Source organism: Podarcis melisellensis, assembly GCF_964234715.1.
Source record: "Podarcis melisellensis genome assembly, chromosome: W".
NCBI classification, from domain to species: domain Eukaryota; kingdom Metazoa; phylum Chordata; class Lepidosauria; order Squamata; family Lacertidae; genus Podarcis; species Podarcis melisellensis.
In genome coordinates this window covers 3,809,098-3,835,028 of record NC_138535.1, presented here as the reverse complement: position 1 = coordinate 3,835,028, position 25,931 = coordinate 3,809,098, and the positions used below count along the sequence as shown (strand labels likewise).

The following is a 25,931-nucleotide window of genomic DNA, read 5'->3' as shown; positions in this document are numbered from 1 at the left end:
CTTTTAATTATGCTCATGTGCGCTTACCAGATGGCTGGTTTTTAACGTGTAATCAAAGAAGTTATAACTACATTCCTGCAAATTTATCTGATACTCAGTGCTGCCTCAGCAGACTGACATGGGTCCTGCCTCGTTGCTCAATTTTAGAAAAGAATAGGCAGAGGATGTTACACTCTCCTTTAGGAATATCTGCTAGACATCGTTACGTGATACAAGAACACATACATGAACATGAAGAGAACACAGTACTCCTGCTACCTTAACCTCTACTATCTTAAACTCTTCTTACAAAAAAAAATTAAAATTAATAAATAAATAAATTTTAAATAAATAAAAAACGGTGAGATACACACTCCTCCCAGAGTCTTGCTGGTTCAAGCCTCTGTGTGTATTTTATTATCAGAGTCTAATCCTTCCTTTGCTTTGGGAACGCCTTATCCAATAGCATATTTAACCAATCTTGAAATACCAAAACAGCGAAGAGCTTTCACTCTGACACCTTATGAGGAGAGAAAATGCCCCTGCAGTTCTGGACACATAGAAACAATTGACCATGTTTTCCTCCACTGCCAGTATTACACAAACATACGTGTTAGTTTTATTCTGCCGATCATACACACATTCCCAGGACACACAAGGCAGTTCAATATCTCCTTACTGCTCCTTACATACGTCAGAGGATGGTATGTGCCCCACAGGTCTAAAACAAAGGGCTTGATTTACATGTTTTATGTGTTTTTATCTACTGTTTTTATCTGCTTCTATGTTGGTCTGTGATCCATGAAGGGGTGTTAAGATGCTACACTCAATATGCCAGCAAGTTTGGAAAACTCAGCGGTGGCCAGAGGATTGGAGAAGATCAGTCTACATCCCAATCCCAAAGAAGGGCAGTGCCAAAGAATGCTCCAACTACCGCACAATTGCACTCATTTCACACACTAGCAAGGTTATGCTTAAAATTCTACAAGGAAGGCTCAAGCAGTATGTGGACCGAGAACTCCCAGAAGTGCAAGCTGGATTTCGAAGGGGCAGAGGAACTAGAGACCAAATTGCAAACATGCGCTGGATTATGGAGAAAGCTAGAGAGTTCCAGAAAGACATCTACTTCTGCTTCATTGACTATGCAAAAGCCTTTGACTGTGTCGACCACAGCAAACTATGGCAAGTTCTTAAAGAAATGGGAGTGCCTGATCACCTCATCTGTCTCCTGAGAAATCTCTATGTGGGACAAGAAGCTACAGTTAGAACTGGATATGGAACAACTGATTGGTTCAAAATTGGGAAAGGAGTACGACAAGGCTGTATATTGTCTCCCTGCTTATTTAACTTATATGCAGAATTCATCATGCAAAAGGCTGGGCTGGATGAATCCCTAGCCGGAATTAAGATTGCCGGAAGAAATATCAACAACCTCAGATATGCAGATGACACAACCTTGATGGCAGAAAGTGAGGAGGAATTAAAGAACCTTTTAATGAGGGTGAAAGAGGAGAGCGCAAAACATGGTTTGAAACTCGACATCAAAAAAACGAGGATCATGGCCACTGGTCCCATCACCTCCTGGCAAATAGAAGGGGAAGAAATGGAGGCAGTGAGAGATTTTACTTTCTTGGGCTCCATGGTCACTACAGAGGGTGACAGCAGCCACGAAATGCCTGCTTCTGGGGAGAAAAGCAATGACAAACCTAGACAGCATCCTAAAAAGCAGAGACATCACCTTGCCAACAAAGGTCCGTATAGTTAAAGCTACGGTTTTCCCAGTAGTGATGTATGGAAGTGAGAGCTGGACCATAAAGAAGGCTGGTCGCCAAAGAATTGATGCTTTTGAATTATGGTGCTGGAGGAGAATCTTGAGAGTCCCATGGACTGCAAGAAGATCAAACCTCTCCATTCTGAAGGAAATCAGCCCTGAGTGCTCACTGGAAGGACAGATCCTGAAGCTGAGGCTCCAAGACTTTGGCCACCTCATGAGAAGAGAAGACTCCCCGGAACAGACCCTGATGTTGGGAAAGATGGAGGGCACAAGGAGAAGGGGATGACAGAGGACGAGATGGTTGGACATTGTTCTCGAAGCTACAAACATGAGTCTGACCAAACTGTGGGAGGCAGTGGAAGACAGAAGTGCCTGGCGTGCTCTGGTCCATGGGGTCACGAAGAGTCGGACACGACTAAACGACAAAACAACAACAACAATGTTGGTCTACTGCAGTGATTTCAAACAATGTGCTGTGACACCCTGGGGTGCCTTGGATGATGGTCAGGGGTGCAGAGCGCAACATGGGCTTCTATCCCTCTTTCCTTCACTCCCTCGCATCTCTGCCTCCCATAGGCTTGCAGAGCTGTTTGTTGCAGCAGCCCTGGCTACAAGCTCCCCAGGCAAATGGTGCCTCTGGAGCTAGCCGGGGGGTACTTCCCAGGCCTCTGTGGGGCAGTGTGAGAAGGCATCTCTCTTTGGGGCAGGGGGGCAGCTCAAAGACCGGGGCGGCAGCAGCAGCTGCCTGGAGAACTCCCAAGGAGAGGGGAAAGGAGGCTGAGGGAACACTCCACAAGGGAGGGTGTTTGAAAAAGGGTGAGAGGCTGCCGGCTCTGCAGACAAGGGGTGACATAGCTGGGGTCCTGAGGACTTCTGGTCTTGGGAAGGAGGCATAAGCAGGCACGCTGAGAAGCTCCGCAGCATGAATGCAAGGAGAAGCATAAATTAAAGGTGATTAAAACCTATTTAAGGATTTATGGACTGGAGGAAGGTTGTGGAGGGAACTTAAGAACAATTATATCTGAGCTTATCAGCATTTTAGCAGCTGGGCAATATCAAACGTCAAAAAGACGCGGAGGGCTTGCTGAGGGCTAGAAGAGCATGTCAAAAAAATAATACAGTCTCAAAACAAACGAAGCGAGACACATCAGCTCTAACTCCCCCAAAAGCCACAGAAAGAAAGAAAAGCTTTGACAAAAGAGCAACGGAAATGCAGGAAGGCCAAATAATGTCAGAGTCACATGAGATGATTCACTTATTACGGTCTATTAAAGAAGACATTGGGGAGCTTAAGACAGAAATGTCAGCGATTAAACAGGATACATCACAAATGAGAATAGATTGACAAGTTTTAGCAGCTCATATGAACACACTTGAACAGCGTGTTAATGTCTTGGAGAAAATATCATTTGCAACACAAAGCCTGATGGACAAATGCTTACTCCAGTTGGAATCTGATATTGAAGGAAAAACCTTAAAATTTTAGGTCTTAAAAACCTTCCTCCTGAAGGAATTCAGGTAATTGAATATATAGAGAGCTGTTTAGCGGAAATGCTGGAGCTACAGCTGGATTTAAAGGTGGAGATAAATGGTGTTAAACGTTTTCCACTGAAAACCAAGAAAGCAAGAGGGGAAACATATATAACAATAATTCAATTTGCATGCACAAGGGTGTGAGATTATATCCTTAAAACTTTCCAGGAAAAGTTGAATGCTAAACCCCTTGAATGGAGGGGAAATATAATTTCTATTTTCCCGGACTATGCTCCAATGGTGGCAGAAAAGAGACGATTATTTGCTCCTGCTCACAAGCTAGCAAGGGAATTAAAAATACAACACTTTACAATATTCCCAGCTACTTTCTGCTTAAAGATAAATGATGAACTACGTCGTTTTCAAAACCATGATAATACGATATCCTACCTCCAAGCAATAAATTGTGGATAAAGAGCCATGGTGAAGGGTAGGGGGGCTTTTCCTTTTTATCCTACTCTAATTGAAAATGGTGTGGGGTAATGCCCTCCATTTTGAAGCTCTTCTTTGACCTGACCTTTCTGCTTGAAGAACCTCCAACTCATGTTGACTCACCATCTGAACAAAGTATCTTTGGCATAGAGCCATGAAACTCTAGATATATTAGTAATTTAATAATGGTGGGATTCTATATACCCTCGGGTTAATAGTCAACTGGTTTTATACCACTATTAAAGTCGAAATGCCGTGGAAATATTGATTTGTCATTCAATAAGTCTCAAACCATGTAATTATATGTTGTTTACTTATGTATATACCGTATTTTTCGCTCCATAGGGCGCACCGGACCATAGGGTGTGTTCGTGTGAATATAAATCCTGCGTCCAGCCAGGCTTCCCTGCGCAGCCTCTGTGTCTCCGAAGCTGGCCTAGCAGGATAGCAGAGTAGCAGCGGTCCTGCGTCCGTGTGAGAAAAAGGGATAAATCAAGTCCAGAGACAGTTCGGTTCTTATCTCTAGTAGCGTTTATTTACAAGCCATAAATCAGTCTCTTTCCATCAGAGCTTTCCGGCATTTCTCTGTGCCAAAAGCACACACAGCCTGCAGCCTCGGAGCTGAGCTGTGTCTCTCAGGCAGAAGCGAAAGCAAGTCTGTGACTGTGGCGCACTTCTCTGCGTCAAGCTCCTCCCAGATACAGGACACTACGGAGTTTTAACCCTGTCTGTTCCAAACTCCACAGGGCGCACCTAGTTTTGGGAGGAGGAAAACAAGAAAAAATTATTCTGAATCCCAGAAGCCAGAACAGCAAGAGGGATCTGGCTTCTGGGATACCGTGTGGCTGTTCTGGCTTCTGGGATAACCGCACCAAGCCTCTTCAGGGCAGCGGGATGAAGGCTCCCCCTGCCAGAAGAGGCCGTGCAGGGCTAAGACAGAAGCCAGGACAAGCTGGAGAAGGAACAGAAGGAGTCCCTTCTCTTCCTCCTCCGGCTTCGCATGACAGACGCGTCGCTCAAGGGGCGCTGCGCAGAGAGGGAGAAGGCGCAGCGCCCCTTCAGCGAAGCTGGAGAAGGAACAGAAGGAAACCCTTCTGTTCCTCCTCCGGCTTCCAGGTCAGGTGCGTCGTCACGAAGCCAAGGAGCCTGCATTCGCTCCATAGGATGCACACACATTTCCCCTTCATCTTTGGAGGGGAAAATGTGCGTCCTATAGAGCAAAAAATACGGTAAGTTGATAATCAAAAGGGGGAAATGAAGCAAATCGACAATTCCTTTAAATCCTTATGTGCTAAGTCAAAAAGCTCCCAACCATTATATTGGTGAAATTAGGAGCTCGAAGGGGTGAATGTTTGCGTCTTCTACAGAGCGGAAGTCATGCATTTTTTCTTTCTTTCTTTTGTTATCTATTTGTGTTTTCTTGTTAAGTGTACTAAGTGTGAGGAGAACCTGAGCTTACAGGGTTAAACAGCTCAGTTCGTATGTCCTGCCTTCTGAGGGGCGGAGAGATCCTACATCACACATCCAGGATCTGTTTCTTTGTTCTGTTATTCTGGTTTCGTTTTTGTACGGAACAGAGATGTACTTTTTACCAGACAGTGGATGATGATTTATACTGCTGTAAATAAATGCTTCTAGATTAGAGAAGCTGACTGGACTTTTGATTTATGCACACTAAAGTCAAGCACAGAGGGCAGAAGGCTAAAAGGCTAAATACGCTGTGTTTACTCTGCTGTGCTCAGAGGTCCGGGGAAAGCAGATATGAACCACGGAAGGCTGCAAGACCTTTACCCTGAGCAATATTTCACACTAAGTAGTTTTCTTTTTCCTTTTTTATCGTTAGTACTGTTACTATTATTATAAATTGTTGGTCATTTGTATATATTTGTGCCTACCTTTTCAGAACTCTTCCTATTTGTAGCTAGAGCTATTTCCTAGTTTCCTCTCTTTTCTCTCTCTATCCCTCTTTGAAAATTTTCAAATACTAATTATTTGATTGGAAATACTTAAAAAATTTAATTACAGGGTGTATTAAATTGATCGGGTAGTATCTGCTCTATATATATTTCGATATGTAAGAAGGTGAATTAACTTTGTTTCACAATCCATATGTTAAATACAAGCACGGTTAATAGATGTCTCTAATTAGAGTGATAATAATTTGCAATATATTTGGTTCATACTAAGCCTTCCCAAGACTTTGCCAAAGATAAAAATAGAGGACAAGAGACCCTATAGATAAAAGCTGCAATTTATAATATGAGAATTATAGGTATGGATGCCAAGGGATTAAAGGAAAGGAAAAAACAGATCCTAACACTTAACTATTTTCAGTCATTAAAGGCTGTTATAGGACTATTACAAGAAACACATTGGACAGAACAAGGGGCACAAACTTTGAAAAGTCAATGGGTAAAAGAAGTTTTTTCAACAAATCTAGATGAAAATGCAAAGGGAGTCACGATTCTATTTAGGAAAGGCTGGTCTTATGAAACGCAAGATATAATAAGAGAGGAAGATGGTCAGTGTTTAATAACTGTAATTAAAACAGAAGGGATAGAAATAGCAATAGTCGATGTCTATGCCCCTAATACCGATGACCATTAAGTTTATTCACAACTGTTTTAAGAGATTAAGCTCTTTATCGTATCAGTATCTGATAATTGGTGGAGACTTTAATGAAATTTTAGACCCGCAGATGGACGCCACTTCTACAGCTAGGGAAAAAATGACGAAGGTTAGAGAGAGACAATTAATTATTATATGATATACTGGAATTTAGTGGATTCATGGAGACTACACCATCCTAAGGAAAAATCCTATACATATTTTGCAGTAATTCACAATACCCAGCACAGAATTGATTTTTTTTTAACATCAGCATCACTACACTCCTTTACTAGCCGATGTGACATTGATATTCCCATTATAGCTGATCACTCAGCAGTAATATTGGAATGTAATCTATCCAATACCCAGGAAGGTATGAGGAGATGGTATCTTAATATATCATTACTAAATGATAAAAACTTCATTCAATATATAACGCAAGATACGCGAATATATTTTTAAAATAACTCCAAATCATTAACGCCAAGACTGAAGGAATGGGAAGGCTAGAAAGCTTATATCAGAGGGAAGAAAATATCTTTCTCTGCCAACAAGGTCAAGATGCAAAAATTAAAAGAAAATAACCTAAAAAAAAACTTTTAAAACATTATGGGGCAATATGGCAAATAACCCATCTAGGGTTACATATGAAAGAATACAACAACAAACACTAGAACTGAATAATATACTAGCTCAAAAAAATGAGTTCAGCTTATTATGTCTAAGACAAACATATTGGGAACAGGGACAAAGACCGACAAAAATTCTAGCTAATCATCCAAAGCAGAAGAAAATGAACCAAATAATACCTTTAATAAGAAAGGGGGGAAATCACAGTGACCTCATCAACAGATATAAATAACAATTTTTTAAAATTCTACAAAAAGCTATATGAAGGGCCAGAAAATATACCAGAGGATGAGGTGGAAAACTTTTTTCAGGATATTAAACTACCAACCATTGAAGAATACCACAAAGATATGCTATCAGCCCCCCTGATATTGAGAATGAAATAGAAACAGACCCCAGTCAAGCTTGCAAAAATTTACCACTTGCCTGATAATAAATGTTGGAAATGTAAAGAAAATGAAGGTATATTCTTTCACCTTTGGTGGACGTGCCCAAGGATTAAGGCTTTTGGGGAAATGATATATAATGAAATGAAAAAGGTATTTAAATATACCTTCCTGAAGAAACCAGAGGCCTTTCTCCTGGGCATGGTCGGCCAATTGGTGCCAAAGAAGGATAGAACATTCTTTATGTATGCTACAACAGCAGCAAGAATACTCATCACAAAGTATTGGAAGACACAAGATCTACCCACCTTGGAAGAATGGCAGATGAAGGTGATGGACTATATGGGACTGGCAGAAATGACTGGCAGAATCCGAGACCAGGGAAGAGAGACGGCGGAAGAAGATTGGAAGAAATTTAAGGACTATCTTAGGAAATACTGCAAAATTAATGAATGTTAGAATGACGTTGGTTTAGAAATTACGTGGTTTCCAGCTGTAATGGATAAGTAAAAAGAAAAGAAAGGCCAAAAACTAAATGAAAACTAAGGGAAAGGATTTGCTGAATTAATAAATTAGAAATTGGAATACAGAAAGGGGAGGTATGAGGAAGTCGGGGAAGTAAGTTATAAGAAAATAACTATACTTGTTATAAGAAAATAAGTATACTTGTTTTTACTTTTGTCTATTTGTATTATTGTTTTGTTTTGTTTTTATATAATTTTTGAAACTTTAATAAAAATCTTTTTTAAAAAAAGAGAATGAAATAGAAACAATGGGTAATGGAAAATCACCTGGACCAGATGGTTTCCCTATAGAATAGTATAAAATATTCAAAAATTTATTAGTCCCCAGACTTCTAGAAGTTTATGAGGAAACAATATGAGTTTATGAGCTATAAAGGTGTCTATGCTGCAACATTTAATGAGGCTTTAATAATAATTATACCAAAACCTAACAAAGCCCCCACTGAATGTGCAAATTACAGACCAATTTCATTAATGAATGTTGATGCAAAGATTCTGAATGCAATACTGGCTGAAAAATTACAAAAAGTCATCCAAGACTTGGTACTTAATAATCAAACAGGTTTTATAAAAACAAGACAAGCCACAGATAATGTAAGATTAACAATAGATTTGATAAATTTAAAGAGCAAGAGGAGTTTATGATAATGTCACTAGATGCAGAAAAGGCTTTTGATAGAATCTATAAAGAATTCACAGGGATCGTGTTATGTAAATTTGGCTTCCCTACAGAATATTGTAACTGGATTAAAATGATTTACAAAAATCCAACATCTCAGACTGTTACAAATGGTAGAATATCTAATGTGATTAATCTAAAACGAGGAACAAGGATGCCCTCTGTCTCCGTTACTATTTAATCTATGCCTGGAACCACTAACAAGAGTAATAATTCAAGATGAGCATATCAAGGAGGTAAAACACAACAAAGAAAATTACAAAATTGTATTATTTGCAGATGACATCCTTCTATTTATTACAAAACCAGAAGATACAATCCCTATAATTATGGAGAAAATAAAAACCTTTGGCTGAATATTGGGCTATTCCATAAATTGGACAAAATCAGAGATTTTGCCAATAGGGCATTGTATACAAATAGGCTACATTGTATAAAAACCATCAATTTTGGATGTGCAAAGACTTTATTAAATATTTGGGCATAATGATTTCATCAGATGTTAACCAAATTGTAAAATTACATTTGAATCAAATTATAAAAGAAATTTATTTTGATATTGAAAGGTGGGGACCTCCAAACCTTTCCCTTTGGGGAAAGGTTAATGTCCTCAAAATGACTATTGTTCCAAAGCTTTTATACATTCTTAGAGGATTACCAATATATATTCCCAACTTATATTTTCAAAAAATAAATCAAATATTTAGATTGTGCCTGTGGGGTATAAAGCCACCAAAAATATCATTACATAAAATGCAACTTCCAACTAAGGAAGGTGGTTTTGGACTCCCAAATCTGGAATTATATCACCAGGCCTACCTGCTGAGCAAAACAAATTGTTGGAGAGCAAGCAGGAATCCCAGTTGGGCTACTCTCAAATATAGTTTCATTGAATCTCTTGTGGGGTGGACCAATCTCAGCTACAACTATAAGAAATATCCCATTAATCTGGATGAACATATATAAAAATAATTGTTTCCTGCTTGGCAGGGGGTTGGACTCGATGGCCCTTGTGGTCTCTTCCAACTCTATGATTCTATGATTCTAATAAGGATGACCCTTACCAGCATGAGAAATTAACAATATGGGCCAACCCAAAACTAAAAATTGGAAATCAAGTACAGTGGTACCTCAGGTTACAGACGCTTCAGGTTACAGACTCCGCTAACCCAGAAATAGTACTTCAGGTTAAGAACTTTGCTTCAGGATGAGAACAGAAATCGTGTGGCGGCAGCGGGAGGCCCCATTAGCTAAAGTGGTACCACAGGTTAAGAACAGTTTCAGGTTAAGAACGGACCTCCAGAACAAATTAAGTTCCTAACCCAAGGTACCACTGTAATAATTTGGCAAAACTGGATGAAAAAGGTATTTTGACACTGAATCAATTAATTGATGAGAACTACAAATTTGTGGAATATAAGACTTTGCAGGTAAAGTATGGATTAACCAGTATGTTGGAAAAGCAGTTTGGCCCTGATCCTATAGCAGCATCGGAAACACCCATGCTGTTACAAGATTTAATCTCTGCAACAAAAACAAAAAATCCTACACTTGCCCTATATAAAACTTTACTTAACAGGAAGAAATACGATTTAGAATATGAAAGACAAAAATGGAGTAAAGAGCTAGGAGTACAGATAGCAAATGATATAATAATAGTAATAAATTTTATTTATACCCTGCCCTCTCCGGCCAGAGCCGGGCTCAGGGCAGCTAACATCAATAAAATTTCAGTAAATAATAAGAAAAAAAAAGAAAAGGCTTCTGGTTGGCCGCGCGATTAATGGCGGACGGGAGCTCTTTTGGAAGAAAGAGCCCCAGCGTTTTGAAGATTGGGGTGACCGCAAGAGTGTCGCGGAGCCCCCCAAAAACCTCAGATCGGGCTTTCTGAGGACCTGGTGTTCTGGCAGGTACCCTTAGTGACTCCTCTGCTCCCCGGTAAGCTCTAATAAGAGCCCCGAGAGCGAGCGGGGTTGGAAACGCGGGTACTGTGGAATTTACTCACTTTCTTCATAGCGCAAAGCTCCAAGTCCGGCAATTGTGAGCGACCAATTTCTCCGACCAAATTATCAAGGATTGGACAATTGTGAGTAAAAAAGATTTTGATTTGGACAGTTAATTGGAACTAAAGGGATTTAAATTACAGAGGTCGATCCCTTTCCGCTGAAGTAAAAGTGAAAGCAGTTACCGCTGACCGAAGCCGTAACTTTAAAAGACCTGTCAAAACTTCCAAGGAAATATGTCAAATCCCTCTTTCTGCAGGGGGAAGGGGGGAGAATTTGATTGATTTGAGACCCTGCTTGAGATAGACTTGACAGTGGATTAGACTCTTTCTTTTTAGAAGCGGTTCTCCCGGCAGGGAGCAGATACATTCAACTTTCGTTTTCCTCTTTGGGGATTACAAAGTAACTGCTGCTATCTGAGATTGTTAAAATAGCACACAGAGTTTCTTTTACCCTCCTTGAACTGGATATAAGTGTTTGAACTAATTTTGTGGTTCCAATAAAATAAAATAGGAAAGAGAATAAGACTTTGAAAGAGGGAAGCTGTTGGGCTGCCTGCTGCTGCCTGCGCACTAAAAATCTGGTGGACTCTGACTGGGTGAGCTGACCTTGAAACTTTGGAATAGCTATGGCTAATGGGGTAGATAAGTCTGAGAAAAGTAAAAGTAAAGATAGAAGACCTTCTAAAACACCAACTTTTGAAGAGTCGGTGATGCAAATGTTAACAGACATAAGAGCAGGTGTGAGAGGAACTCAGCAGACTGTACAGGAGTTGAAACAAGAATTTGTAGATGTGAAAAAAGGCATTCAAGAGGTCAGGGAGGAAGTTGCTGCCCATGAAACAAGACTGAGGGAATTGGAAACAGTGAGAGTGCCTGACGTGGAGAAGATTCAACAGGATGCGCTCAATGCAATTGCTTTTTTACAGATGAAGGAACGGGAGAATCAACTGAGAGTAAGAGTGGGAATTTCCAGAAGGCCTCTCTTTTAATTTTCAAGGAAGGAAACAAAGAATTAGGACCGTCAAAGAAAAAACAAGGTTCCTGGAAAAAAATGCCAAGGATCTGGGATTGGAAAGTGAGCAGACACCAGGGGCAGGCGCAGGAGCTCCTGAATAGTTTAAGATGGTATTGAGAATATATTCATGGAATGTTAATGGTTTGAACTCACGACCAAAAAGGAACCAAGTATACCATGTGTTAGCAAAACAGAATTTGGACATAATTTGTTTGCAAGAAACTCATGTTACTAGATTACACAGAAAAGTCCTTCAGAATAAGAGACTTCTGAAGAAGTGTGCATGCACACGAAAGCTCATACCAAGAACTGACTTAGTTGGTCTTTAAGGTGCTACTGGAAGGAATTTTTTTTTGTTTTGACTATGGCAGACCAACACGGCTACCTATCTGTAATTGGTCAATAATTCATCTGACAAAGTGAAGAAAAGAGGAGTGGTCGTTTATGTGAAAGAAAAATGGAATCCCAAAAAGATGTTCAAAGATGAGGGAAGATATATTGCAGTAGAAATCAATGCACAAGGCGAAAAATATTTGCTGTTGGGAATTTATGCACCAAATGATGGCAAAGCAGAATTTTTTAAGAACTTGGAAACAAGACTTCTGGACTATTATAAATTGATTTTGATGGGGGACCTGAATGGAGTTGCATCAACGCTTATGGATAAAACACAGACACAGAAAGTAATGAATGCTGGCAGATTATCAAAGTTTTTTTTTGACCTGTCAGACATATGGAGAGTGAGAAATCCAACTGAAAAAGACTTCACATTCTATTCAGATACAAATCAAACAGAAGTGGGGTGCTTCTTGCCCCCATCTTTGGACAGTGTCCTTCTGGCCCCATTAAGACTTCCTCTAAGTCATTTCTAAAAAGATTAAACAATGGGGGGGGCAGAATACAATCCTATCTGACCCCTCTTAACATTGTGATTTTGTTAGAGAGTTGCCCCAGCAACCTACATGTTGCTATCACTATATAAGGCTTTTATAAGGTATAGGAGTCTCTTGTCCTCCATCACTGAATACAACTTTGACCATAATTTGGATCTAGGGATGGAGGCAAAGGCAGATTTTAGGTCCATAAAGGCCATATATAAATGGCCTTGGAGTGGTCCTAGTATATTTCTCTGCTAGGTGTGACAGCACAAGACAGTGGTCAGATGTTGAGTACTTCGTACGGAAAGCAGCCTTGGCTTCAGAGGTTATGTTATTATCCTCAAGAAATGTTGCTAATTTAAAGCAAAGGAAATGGGCATATAATTTCCCCATTATGGAAAGCAAACTAATTGGCCTATAGTTGCCAAGATCTATAGGTTGTCCTTTCTTGTAAATTGGGACCACAATTGTATACTTCCAGCTAATTGGGATTTTACCTGAATTTTTAACCTCTGTGAAAAGAAAATGTGCAAACTGCTGTATTTTAAAAATAATAATAAAAGGATAAAGGACCAACCTGATGCAACTTTGGCGAATAGTCTCTCTTGCTTTCTGATAGCTCGCATTGTTGACAATAGTTTGAAATGCCTGGATTGGATCAATGACCTGTCCCCATACTTTAGACCCAAGCTTATCCAGGATCACCATGAAACAGTTGAGCGCAGGCCAGAAAGGATTGATGCTTTCATCTAAAAAAAACCAAAACAAATCAAAACATGCTTAGATGGGAAATAGCACTTAGAAGACAATAAAAACATGTAAATTTAAAAACAGTAAAGAAAAACTTGTTGGGTACAAGAGAAAAAATGTAAAAATCCAGTATCAGGCAACACCTTTTATCCAGACCAACCAAAACTTCCAAAAAATAAGTGAACAAGTTCTTTGGAAGGCTCCATCAGGTTGAATTTCAACCGAGGATCATTCCACGCCAAATCACAAATCACCTGATTTTAATATTTGACCGTGCTCTCACGACTCAGATTTTCTTCAGTTTTTTGTGTGTGTCATGGTACTGCCGGAGAATGCCAGAGAGGAGCAGGAACAGGCAGAGGGAGGTGGGCAGGAAGTGGCGATTGAGTGATCAGAGTGATCTGATCCTTGAGTGATCAGAGGTACTTACTGCGAAGAGCATTCACAAGCCATCACCACTATGAGATAACCTCAAATAAATTTTTAAAGATTTTTTGGTCCAAAATTGGGCACAGGAGAATTTTTTGAAAATTTCAATTTTTGTGCGATATAGGCTAATGCAATTTCTGTGTCAGTTTAGAAAAAACCTGTTTCGCTTATTTTTCAACCGATTGGGCTTATTTTGGTATCAAAACAAAGCTAATTGTGGTCTCTTTCAAAATAAGGTATAAAAATGGTATTAGGTGCCACAGAAAAAGGTCACCAACCATTCAAAGTGATTTTTTGTCATTTTATTCCCAGTATGTTCAATAAACCATAGCGCACAAACCACAACTAACACGTGTATCATACTTTTGTTGTAGAATGGGCTAACCATGTACTTATTATGCTGTAAAAATAAGGAGGGTGTTTTTTGTGGTTATAAAATAAATTGATTTTGAAGGGGTTTTTTTACAAAAAAAATATTACTTTTTTGGACAGGTTTAAGGTCTCTTTGAGCCTGAAATAATTCACACATTCGTGAGAATAGTTAAAATTCTACCCTCTGATGTTACAATGTCATCTGATGTATTTAAAAATTAAGTTTTATTGATTATTTAATAAAAAAAAAATACGTCTCAGAGCCCTTGTTCATTTTATTGTGTAAAACACTTTTGCAATGATATGGTCAAAGCTGTTTTGTTTCCCATACTTGTAATATGGTCAATGATGCTGTTTTTTAAAAAATAAATTTTATTGGATTTTACAATTTTATATTCAACCAAATAACACAATGTAACATTTGTCATATAAAAAACACACACACTGTAGCCTTATTGGAGTTCACCGATTGGGTCTACGTTGCTCCGGGACAGGAGGAAGGAAGTCAAAATGACACCGAGGTTGGTTCAAAGAAAGAGTTTATTCTGCTCTCCGGATAGCAGAAGGCACCTGCGTGGTGAGTCCACAGCAAGTACAAAGAAATGACAGGTTTCATGCAGTTTATATATCCTCCAGGCACCCTCTCACTCCTCCCCTAGGAGCCCAACCACGTCGGCGTACGTACACAGGTTGAGATCACATATGTTCCTGCTCTGGTACTCTCAACCATAAAGGGATCTTCCTTCCTGTACTTCTGACCATAAATGGATATTCCTGTTCCTACTCCTATCTTGGAGCAAGAGGTCACTACTTCCGAGAACATGCTCTGGCATTAGTCCCAGACTTGGGTCTCTGCATCATTTGTGGTCAGGACATACCGTATTTTTTGCACCATAGGATGCACTTTTCCCCCTCCAAAAATGAAGGGGAAATGTGTGTGCGTCCTATGGTGCGAATGCAGGCTTTCGCTGAAGGCTGGAGAGCGAGAGGGGTCGGTGCGCACCAACCCCTCTCGCTCTCCAGCCTTCAGGAGAGCCCCACCGCCAGCACCACAAGCTCGGGGGACAGAGGGGAGGCGGAACGCCGCCATCCCGCTGTCCCCCAACATGGTTAGAAGGCTGGCAGGGGGAGAAGCCTGCTCCTCCCTGTCGCCAGCCCCGCAAACTCGGGGGACAGGGGAGAGGCGCAGCGCGCCCTTCCCACTGTCCCCCGACTTGGCTAGAAGGCTGGCGGGGGGGAGAAGCCTGCTCCTCCCCGTCGCCAGCCCCGCAAACTCGGGAGACAGCGGGAGAGGCGCAGCGCGCCATCCCGCTGTCCCCCGACTTGGCTAGAAGGCTGGCGGGGGGGGGGGGGAGAAGCCTGCTCCTCCCCGTCGCCAGCCCCGCAAACTCGGGAGACAGCGGGAGAGGCGCAGCGCGCCATCCCGCTGTCCCCCGACTTGGCTAGAAGGCTGGCGGGGGGAGAAGCCTGCTCCTCCCCGTCGCCAGCCCCGCAAACTCGGGAGACAGCGGGAGAGGCGCAGCGCACCCTTCCCGCTGTCCCCCGACTTGGCTAGAAGGGTGGCGGGGGGGAGAAGCCTGCTCCTCCCCGTCGCCAGCCCCGCAAACTCGGGGGACAGCGCTGGGCTCCCGCTGCTTGCGGAGAGTTGCCTGCATGCTGAAGCCTGTGCGCGCTGAGCTCAGCGCGTCCAGGCTTCGCGGACCTCTCCGCAAGCAGCGGGAGCGCTCCCACGGCTTGCGGAGACTTGCCTGTTTGGGGGCTGGGGTCGGGGGAAGCTCAAGCTTCCCCCGTCCCAGCCCCGCGCCTGGGGGGGGGGGAATAATTTTTTCCCCTTTATTTCCCCCCCCCAAAAAATGGGTGCGCCCTATGGTCCGGTGCGCCCTATGGTGCGAAAAATACGGTATGTCTGTGTCTGTTCTACTGGTAAAGTCAAGGCCAGTCTTGCCATCAAACTGATAAGGGAGAGAGCTGTGTTCTTGTTTTGCATTTGCTCAACGGCTAAAGTTTATGCATTTTAGCTAAGGAGAAATGGGGATTTTGGTGCAGTTTAAAAACTGCCTGCACAGTCAGTTTTGGGGTTTGGGAAACCCATTCCTTCATTCCCTCCTCTTCTTTTGGACAGCCTTACGGCTCGTCCCAAGGCACTGGCTGGTATTCTCGTGTCAGTGCTGTAATCTGGGGCCGAATCATTCGTGACATCATTTTACGCATCATATTTTGCAAGCATTGCATTAAGCAGGGTATACAGGAGCAGAAAAGAAGCAAGATTAGCAAGGGGCCTATTAACATCATTAAAAGTCCTCTAAGCCACCCAAGGTTCAGAAGCCACTCAGTCAACCAAGACATGTCCCATCCGTTCCAGGTTGGGACAGGAACATGGGCTACTTTCTCTTTTTCTGTTGCCAGGTGTTGAATAGCTACACCATGGTCAGAGATGTTAAAGCAACAGGCTCCTCCTGTCAAATTTAACGCAGCCCAAAATTCGGCGGAACCCAAAATTGGGGCCGCAACTGAGGACTCATTCCAAGGCACAGGGAGGAGGGGTACTCCTCCCAAAGCATCTGTAGGTCACAGAGTGCGAGAGGTCCCGGGTGCAGACCATGCAATTGGTTTGGTTTTGCAGAATAGGCTTCCATTTCTGCGTGTTGCGGGCACCCCATTCTCTCATTAGCCTTAAGTGGTTACCTTAAGTGCTTTGGGCGCGGCGATGGCCAAAAATCAGAAGACTACCATCCCGGCTAAAACCATGTCCCCCCCACAGCCCTACCTGCATCATTTGGGCACAGGGATATATCTATTTCCTAATACCTTCCTCTTCTAAGAAGGAGGGTACCTCCCACAAAGCTATATAGTTTATGCATTTTAGCTAAGGAGAAATGGGGATTTTGGTGCAGTTTAAAAACTGCCTACAAAGTCAGTTTTGGGGTTTGGGAAACCCATTCCTTCAACACAAAAACCTTCCTCATGACTTCCCTCAACTTCCCCTTCCGGTTCTTTAAATATTTATTACTTCTGCTTAATTTTTGTCTTATTTTTATGATCGTATACCTCAATATTCTTAAATCCCCGTGACAGGGTGAGCTCCCGTTGCTCGGTCCCTGCTCCTGCCCACCTAGCAATTTGAAAGCACGTCAAAGTGCAACTAGATAAATAGGTACTGCTCCGGCAGGAAGGTAAACGGCGTTTCCATGTGCTGCTCTGGTTCCACAGAAGCGGCTTAGTCCTGCTGGCCACATGACCCGGAAGCTGTACGCTGGCTCCCTCGGCCAGTAAAGCGAGATGAGAGCCGCAACCCCAGAGTCAGGCACGACTGGACCTAATGGTCAGGGGTCTCTTTACCTTTAACATATATGAGGCAATGTTATAATGGGGGGGGGGGTTAATGTTGCTGAACTGGATGCTTTTCTCATGGAGCAGCTACAACAAATGTACTATGGATAAATGAATGAGAGTTGCAGAAATTAATTCATAGAACAGCAATCTGAAGAAGGTGCAACCAAATTGATTTCTGCTCCTTGAGGCTTATCCACACTTACCTTGACAACCAAGAAGGAATAACCAATTCTTTTTTAGGATACTTTTGAAATTTATATAAGGCAGGAATAGCGGAAGAACAGGACATAATAAAGTATTTCCAAGGGAAAGAAATTCCCAAAATACCAGAAGAGAAGATGGACCAACTAAATTCACCAATTACCATGATGGAGATACACCAGATTATTTCGCATTCAAAGTTGGGCAAATCACCTGATCCAGACAGGCTACCAGCAATCCATTATAAGAAATTGGAAGAGACATTAGCCATACCAATGAAATCACTTATGAACAAAATAATCTAAGATGGTAAAATCCCAGATTCATGGCAAGAAGCGAACATAATTCTAATCCATAAACAAGGATCGCCTTGTGAATCTGTTACCAATTATCGGCCTATCTCACTTTTAAATGACGATTACAAACTGTACGCAGGAATTCTGGCCAACAGACTGAAATCGGCACGAAAGGATGTAATTACTGTATTTTTTGCTCTATAAGACTCACTTTTTCCCTCCTAAAAAGTAAGGGGAAATGTGTGTGCATCTTATGGGGCGAATGTAGGCTGCATAGCTATCCCAGAAGCCAGAACAGCAAGAGGGATTGCTGCTTTCACTGCACAGCAATCCCTCTTGCTGTTCTGGCTTCTGAGATTCAGAATATTTCTTTTCTTGTTTTCCTCCTCCAAAAACTAGGTGCGTCTTGTGGTCTGGTGCGTCTTATAGAGCGAAAAATATGGTAATCAAGATCAGGCCGGATTCCTCCCAGAACATCACATGAAAACTAACGTGAGAGTAGTGATAGATTTTAATTGAGTATTTAGACCTAAAGCCAAATAAGAAAGCTGCTTTCATGTTAGTGGATGCCAAGAAGGCTTTCGATAATTTATCATGGAAATTTTTAAAGAAAGCTATTGACCTAGCTATAATGGGAGAACAATTTACCAAAGGCATAAAAGCTATTTATGAAAATCAAAAAGCCAACCTAATAATCAATAATGCAGAAACAGAATATATATCAATAGAAAAAGGGCACAAGACCGGGCTGCCCACTCTCCATAGCTGTCAACATTTTCCTTTTTTTAAGGGAAATTCCCTTATTCCGAATAGGATTCCTTGCAAGAAAAGGGAAAAGTTGACAGCTATGCCACTCTCTCCTTTATTATTCATATTGACTTTGGAAATACTAAACTCGGTATTGAGGAATGAAGAAGAAATAATAATACAGTGGTGCCTCGCAAGACGAAAAGAATCCGTTCCACGATTCTCTTCGTCTAGCGGTTTTTTCGTCTTGCGAAGCAAGCCCATTGACAGCTTAGCGGATTAGCGCTACAGCTGTCAAGCGGCTTCCAGCGATCAGCTGTTAAGCTGCTTATCAGCGGAACAGCTGATAAGCGGCTTAAGAAAAGGGCGAAAAAAGCGAAAAAAACCCATGGGGGGATGCAAGATTTTTTTCGTCTTGCGAAGCAACCCCATAGGGAAATTCGTTTTGCGAAGCGCCTCCAAAACGGAAAACCCTTTCGTCTAGCGGGTTTTTCGTCTTGCGAGGCGTTCGTCTTGCGGGGCACCACTGTAATAATAATTTATTATTTATACCCCACCCATCTGGCTGGGCCTCCCCAGCCACTCTGGGCGGCTTCCATAGAAACCAAAAATACAGTAAAATATCACACGTTAAAAACTTCAGATGTCTTCTGAATGTCAGGTAGTTGTTTATCGCTTTGACATCTCGTGGGAGGGCGTTCCACAGGGCGGGCGCCACTACCGAGAAGGCCCTCTGCCTGGTTCCCTGTAGCTTTGCTTCTCGCAATGAGGGAACCGCCAGAAGGCCCTCGGCACTGGACCTCAGCGTCCGGGCAGAACGTTGGGGGTGGAGACGCTCCTTCAGGTATACTGGACCGAGGCCGTTTAGGGCTTTAAAGGTCAGCACCAACACTTTGAATTGTGCTCGGAAACGTACTGGGAGCCAATGTAGGTCTTTCAATGTAGGTTATATGGTCTCGGCGGCCGCCCCCAGTCACCAGTCTAGCTGCCGCATTCTGGATTAGTTGTAGTTTCCGAGTCACCTTCAAAGGTAGCCCCACGTAGAGCGCATTGCAGTAGTCCAAGCGGGAGATAACCAGAGCATGCACCACTCTGGCGAGACAGTCTGCAGACAGGTAGGGTCTCAGCCTACGTACCAGATGGAGCTGATAAACACCTGCCCTGGACACAGAATTGACCTGTGCCTCCATGGACAGCTGTGAGTCCAAAATGACTCCCAGGCTACGCACCTGGTCCTTCAGAGGCACAGTTACCCCATTCAGGACCAGGGAATCCTCCACATCTGCCCGCCTCCTGTCGCCCAAAAACAGTACTTCTGTCTTGTCAGGATTCAACCTCAATCTGTTAGCCGCCATCCATCCTCCAACCGCCTCCAGACACTCACACAGGACCTTCACCGCCTTCACTGGTTCTGATTTAAAAGAGAGGTAGAGCTGGGTATCATCTGCATACTGATGCAGATTTCATACTGATGCAATTAAAGGAATTACCCTGGGCCAAAAGGCTTTCAAAGTGAAAGCCTTTGCAGATGATTTAATCATTACAGTAGAAGACCCAGAATCGAGTATACCTAAAGCGTTGGAAAAAATATCAGCATTTGATGAGGTTTCTGGATTGTACTGGATTTAAACTCAACAGATCAAAAACAAAACTAATGATTAAAAATTTAAGGGGTTAGGAGAAAAAGGAACTACAGGACAAAACGGGTTTGATGATAGTGAAAGAAGCAAAATATCTCAGAATTGAAATAACAATGTAAAATATTAACCTTTTTTGATGATAATTATAATAAATTTTGGAAAGAATTTTTTTAAAAATTGGAAATTTGGACCTAACTAAAACTTTCATTTTGGGGGGAAATCTTGGTAATAAAAATGAATGTGCTCCCCAAAATGATCTTCCTTTTTTCAAATGATCCCGATTATAGGAAAAATTGAATGTTTAGATAGGTGGAGAAAAGATTTAAGAATGTTTATCTGGCTGAGTAAGAAATCGTGGTATCAGTCGTGGTATCAGCACAAGGAATGCAGCCATTTTGAGGATTGGAGATCGTTATCGCTGCAGGGGGGTCCACATGGGCTTGTGTCTGCCAATCTTTAGGAGCACCTATAATAGCCAAGGCTGGACCCGTCAAGGCTCTACCCCTTAAGGCAGTCCCTTCTTGCCGGTGGGATGGTCGACTAGTAAATCGTAGGGAGGGGTTCATAGGAAGGGTCCGTTGCTGCGGATTCCGGTCATAATCCTCAATCCTCCTTGTAGGCCGGCTAACCAAATTTGCTGAGTTTGGGATTTTCCCAATAATGCCCCTACAGTTGTTAAAGAAGCATCTTTGTGGGAAGATTCCATACCAGTTGAGGCGATTTTGAAGTTTGCTCAAAAGTGCAGGAAGCCTGGGAGAGTCGAACTTGAGCAACAAGCGCTTAAATTTTGGAGTCTCTGGCAGCCATTCTAATGCTAGGAGATCACCCTGGGCCAAGTAGGACCTGGTCAACATTCGCAATGAGATCACAGCAGCTTTACAATTTCTCCAGGCATAGTAGGGGAAGCAGGAGTGAGTGATGTTCAAGCATATATTGTTAGGGGTGAGTTGGAGGTTTACTAGCTGCTGCCCCCTACTTAGGCTCTGTGCCTCATGATTATCAGGTCCCTGATGATTTAATGGTGGATTCAAAATCGAGGCAGGGGTTTTGGTGAAGGCATTTAGTTTTCCCTCTAACATATTGATGGAAGCTGATAGCACCTTTATTTCATCAGCCAAATGCAGGCAGTATTTCTGCAAAGTCCTCAGCTCCACTGATTGTACTATATCACATAAAGATTTACAATGAGGGTCGGGGTGGGGAGAGAGACCATCTGGGCTGGAGGTTATATCCAACAGCGATTTGTCTCCTGGCAAGGGAGTATTTGAAGTCGTTGCGGGGTCATATGGACAGTCTACCTGCTTGGAGGTGTTTAAAAGGTTGTTTGGAGTCGTTGCAGGATCATGTAGGCAATCTAACTGCTTAGAGGTAACAGGCGAAGGAGGCACAAGATTGCAGAAAAACTCCTCCAATGATGAGATAGAAGGCTCTAAGGTCTTAGGTGGTGAATCCAGCCCAGTAGGCTTCGAAACCTTAGACATAGGTTCTGAGGCATTAAAGGAAAGGTCTTCCACAGAAGAGGTACGACCACGTTTTAGGTTCGTCATGCTATACCCCTTGAGCGGCTCGGTTATCTAAGAGTCCTTCAAAGGCCAAGCAAGAGCTGGTGGAAGGCCAGGGAAGCGCGGCCGGTGGCTGCCCAAGTTACAGCTAATCAGGTTGTTAGTGAAGCTCATTAAGGAGATTTATGGCGCTGACTTTGCAAGCTTCCACCGGGTGAGTTCCTGGCGTTATCATCAAAACATTATCGTGCCAACTTCCAGAGAAAAATAGGAGCGGAGTAACTTACAGCATGAACTGGAAAGGGGAGCTCCAGCAAGCGCATCTTACTTCGTGGCCATCTTGGCCTCCTCCCACAACCCCGTATAAATAACAAATTACTGATGCGTAAGAAAGAGAGAGGGGGCTTTGCACTTCTAAATTTAAGAAAGTATTACGAGGCAGCGTTCCTGACGTGGATTAAGGATTGGATCTTGTTAGAGAAGACAGATTTACTGGACTTGGAGAGTTACAACAACAGATATGGGTGGCTTCTTCTTTTTCTTCTTTGGCGATCACTCGTAGCCGAGTAAGATTGTCTTCCATAGACACGGTTTTAACAATGAGTCCGTAAGTGACTGTGGAGGCCAATTCTGGACCCACACGTCCTTCCACAGTGGGGATAGGAGTTGATCACGGTGTGGATTTGCCAAGCGTGCCTTCCTCTTAGCACGTTTCTCCCTTGCATCCTGAGTTTGAGTGTCTTCAAAGCCCAGGAAACCTTTGGTAAAGGCTGTTCTCCAACTGGAGCGCTCACAGGCCAGTATTTCCCAGTTGTCAGTGTGCATGCCTACCTTGGCTACAATAAAGTCAAAGTCCACAGTGGGTTTACTAATCATATAGTTAGGAATGCCCTCTATAAGGTGTGGACTGATACCAACCATTACTTGAACCTCAAACGCCATGGTAGCTGTCCCCATTAGAGGGGACATATAAATATGAATAGCAATTGGGGAACTTACAGCCAACTACTAAAAGAAGATCAAGGGCAAATGAAATTGAAATCATTTGAAGAGATAAGGCATTATCTCACCGATTGGCTACAATGCCACCAGTTAAATAATGTATTTAATTCAGATAAAAAAAATAGGTTTCGGAAAAGAAGAATCCAAATTACAAAGTATATTATTAAAGAACAATAAGAAATTATTATCTAAAATGTAAGATCTATTACTTGAATGGGACCTGAAAGATGAGCAAGTAAAAGATGTTATGGTAAAATGGGCCCAGGACATCAGCCACACAATGCAGATGGAGCAGTGGGAAAAACTTTGGAGACCAGACATCAGATTTACCGCCTGTTACACCATTAAGGAAAATCTGGTAAAAATGTTATATAGGTGGTATATGACACCCTCTAAATTAGTCAAGGTATATAAACTAAAATCCAACCTGTGTTGGAAATGTAATAAAATTGAGGGGACAATGTTCCATGTATGGTGGGGATGTGAGAAAGTTAAGAACTTCTGGGGATGTATCCATGAAAAATTAAAGAAAAAAAAGTTCAAAATTTCTAGAGAGAAGAAACTGGAGGCGTTCCTATTGGGTATTTTAGGAAATGACATCTCACAGGATAAGAAAAGGGTGTTTTTATATGCCACAGTCACAGCCAGATTGCTACCTGCTAGAAATTGGAAAGGAGACATCATTCCCACTAAAGAAGATTGGATAATTAAATTATGTGAATTTATAAGATTGGCCAAATTAACGGCAGCCATAAGAAATCAGTCCAACCAAAATCTAAGGAAGGAATGGCAATGTTTTGAGGACTATATGAAAAAACACTGCTCTAAGAATAATATATTGCTATGCGTAGAATAAGTATGTAAAGATGAATCAAACTAAGGTAAAATTAATAATGGATATATATTGGATAATACAAGACACAATGTTAAACTATAGTATAAAGGATGTCAAGTTGTGGTGGAGGGAAGCTACACGGGTGAAAGTTTTAGTATTTCTTTATTTTTGTGTATATGGGTTTTGTTTTGTTTTTTCATTTTGAATAAATAAAAAAGTTTTTTTTAAAAAAGAAACTAGCTGTCAGCCATCATATACTAAACCATAACATTTCCACATTAAGTAAGTTACTTGGCATACAAGTTCTGTGAAAGGAATGATTTTACCTTAAGAGAGTGGACACTCAGACTGTTTTTAATTTGCTTGTATCACTGCCCCCAATGATTATTAGTTACTTACCCTCCGTTGGTTTCTTCATGGCCTTCATTATGCACGGCATGAAGTCAATCTGCTTTTCTGGGCCAAACAACAACAAATCCATGGCTTGTTCTTCCAGCACCATCAACAACATACAGATACCTACAACAATGAAAATGAGAAAGTTCAGAAGCTATCACTGGGTGTTGGCTTAACTCCCGATCTTAATCCACAACCAAAACAAAACCTACTTTTGTAATTGCACCTGCTAGCATGCCACTCAAACTTTTAATCTCTGGAGCCCTCTAGAGTTTGGGAATACTACTCCCATCATCCCTGGCAGCAGACCATACTGACTAGGGCTGATGGGAGTTGGGAGTCCAACAACATCTGGAGGGCATCATGTTAGCTTCCCCTGTTTTTCATTACACATTTCTTTGAACAGGTTGCACAAACATAGTTGAGATGGTGTAATTTTTAAAAATGATATATGCAACAGTTAAATGCCACAAAAAAATGTCTGATACAGGTAAAGGAAGGAAAGTTTTCATTCTACAAGGAACAGGAGAAAAGGAGCCTCAGGGCGCAAGCCTGCAGCCCTCTAAATTCTATTAGACTACAATTCCCATCAGCCCCAACTGGCAAGCTAATAGTCCAAGATTATGAGAAACATATTCCAGCAACATCTAAGACCACAGGTTAGTAAGCTTTTAGCTATATGGACCAATGGTCAAATTCAGTGTAAGGTAGTTTTCCGTGTGTGTGTGTGTGTGTGTGTGTGTGTGCGTGCACGCATGCACTGGAGGGGAAGACACACAGACTGAGTGTGGGGTGGTTGTACCCATGCTCACCCCATGCCCATTTTGGGGGCACACACAGTGCTGGCATGAAGCCCTCAGAGGTTTTGTTATGAGCCAATGTTGCCCATGCGCCAAAAGACAAAAAGGTTTAGCCATCTCTGCTGTACTACAATGCTACCACTCTCTATAGAATGGTTCATGCCTAACATCTCAGCTTGCTTCTACTCACCTAGCCAGTAGTTTTTGTAACTGGTGGTATCATACAGATGGCGAGGCAACAAGATAAGATTCCCCTTCTCAACTGTTGCAAGGTTATAAGTATCAGAGTTTTCAAAGTGGTCCAGCTCTATGACTCTGAACAAGCACGTCAACACTTCCTGGATGTTGTAATAGTCGTCCCTGTCCACCTTCCCCAGGCTCCTGGCTTTCAGGGTGGCCCACTGGCGAATCTGTGGGTTTGGAGGGACACTAGGAATTACTACAGTAAGGAATCACAACAGTAATTGTTAAGGCAAATTGGGGCAGGAAGCAAGTTGGCATGAAAAGCAACTATTATAAAGCGTAAGATAAAGGTTCAAATTCCAAACCAGACAGCCTAGATATCTATTTCTAGAAATGCTTATTTGAAGGTTGTGAACTTCCTAGCCTCCTCACTTCCCAACCACCCTAGACACTGAGGGACAAGAGACCACCTTTTAACAACAACCTTTTAAAAAAAAGATTCTGGGCAGAATTACTAAAAATAGAACTGTGTTAATGACAACGTAGAACAGTTTGGATGTTACTTTGGGTTGTATCCTGTGTCAGTCCTATGCAGAGCAGGCCCACTGAAATTGATGGGCGCTGTCAAGGATGCGTATGGTTGCTCACGAGTAAACAGCCAGGACTCCGACCTGCCTTTTTATAGGTTTTATTTGGTGCAAACTATGTACAGTGCAGAAGTCCAAAGTTCATGTCTGCCTCAGTCAGTAGCAGATTCCAAGAGTGGGTTCTTCCGCCCCCCCCATCATAAGAACCTGGACACCCCCAATCTCCTCCTCTTTTCCTTATGTTTGATTCCCTTGCGAAAACTAGGCGACGGAAGCTGCATGTCTGTTTCCCTATCGTTCCTGCCTCCCTCCCCCCTTTTGATGGCAGTCCCCTGACAGGCACGATCAACTTAGGTTTGTTAACTTCAGTGGGTGTACTCTTAAGTATAAGTTAGTTCTCAATCAATCTCCTT

At 42.2% G+C, this 25,931-nt stretch overlaps 1 protein-coding gene across 2 annotated transcripts in view; it reads right to left on the bottom strand.

Annotated features, from left to right (window-relative positions):
• LOC309361309 (putative helicase senataxin) overlaps positions 1 to 25,931 on the bottom strand; it is a 267,706-nt gene that overhangs the window by 142,952 nt on the left and 98,823 nt on the right. For both annotated transcript variants that reach the window (XM_081896197.1, XM_081896196.1), the window contains exons 5-7: positions 24,939 to 25,158; positions 23,952 to 24,071; positions 13,023 to 13,194 (exon numbers count right to left, since the gene is read on the bottom strand). In XM_081896197.1, the coding sequence (XP_081752323.1) occupies positions 13,023 to 13,194; positions 23,952 to 24,071; positions 24,939 to 25,158 (512 nt within the window). The remainder of the gene's footprint in view (positions 1 to 13,022; positions 13,195 to 23,951; positions 24,072 to 24,938; positions 25,159 to 25,931) is intronic.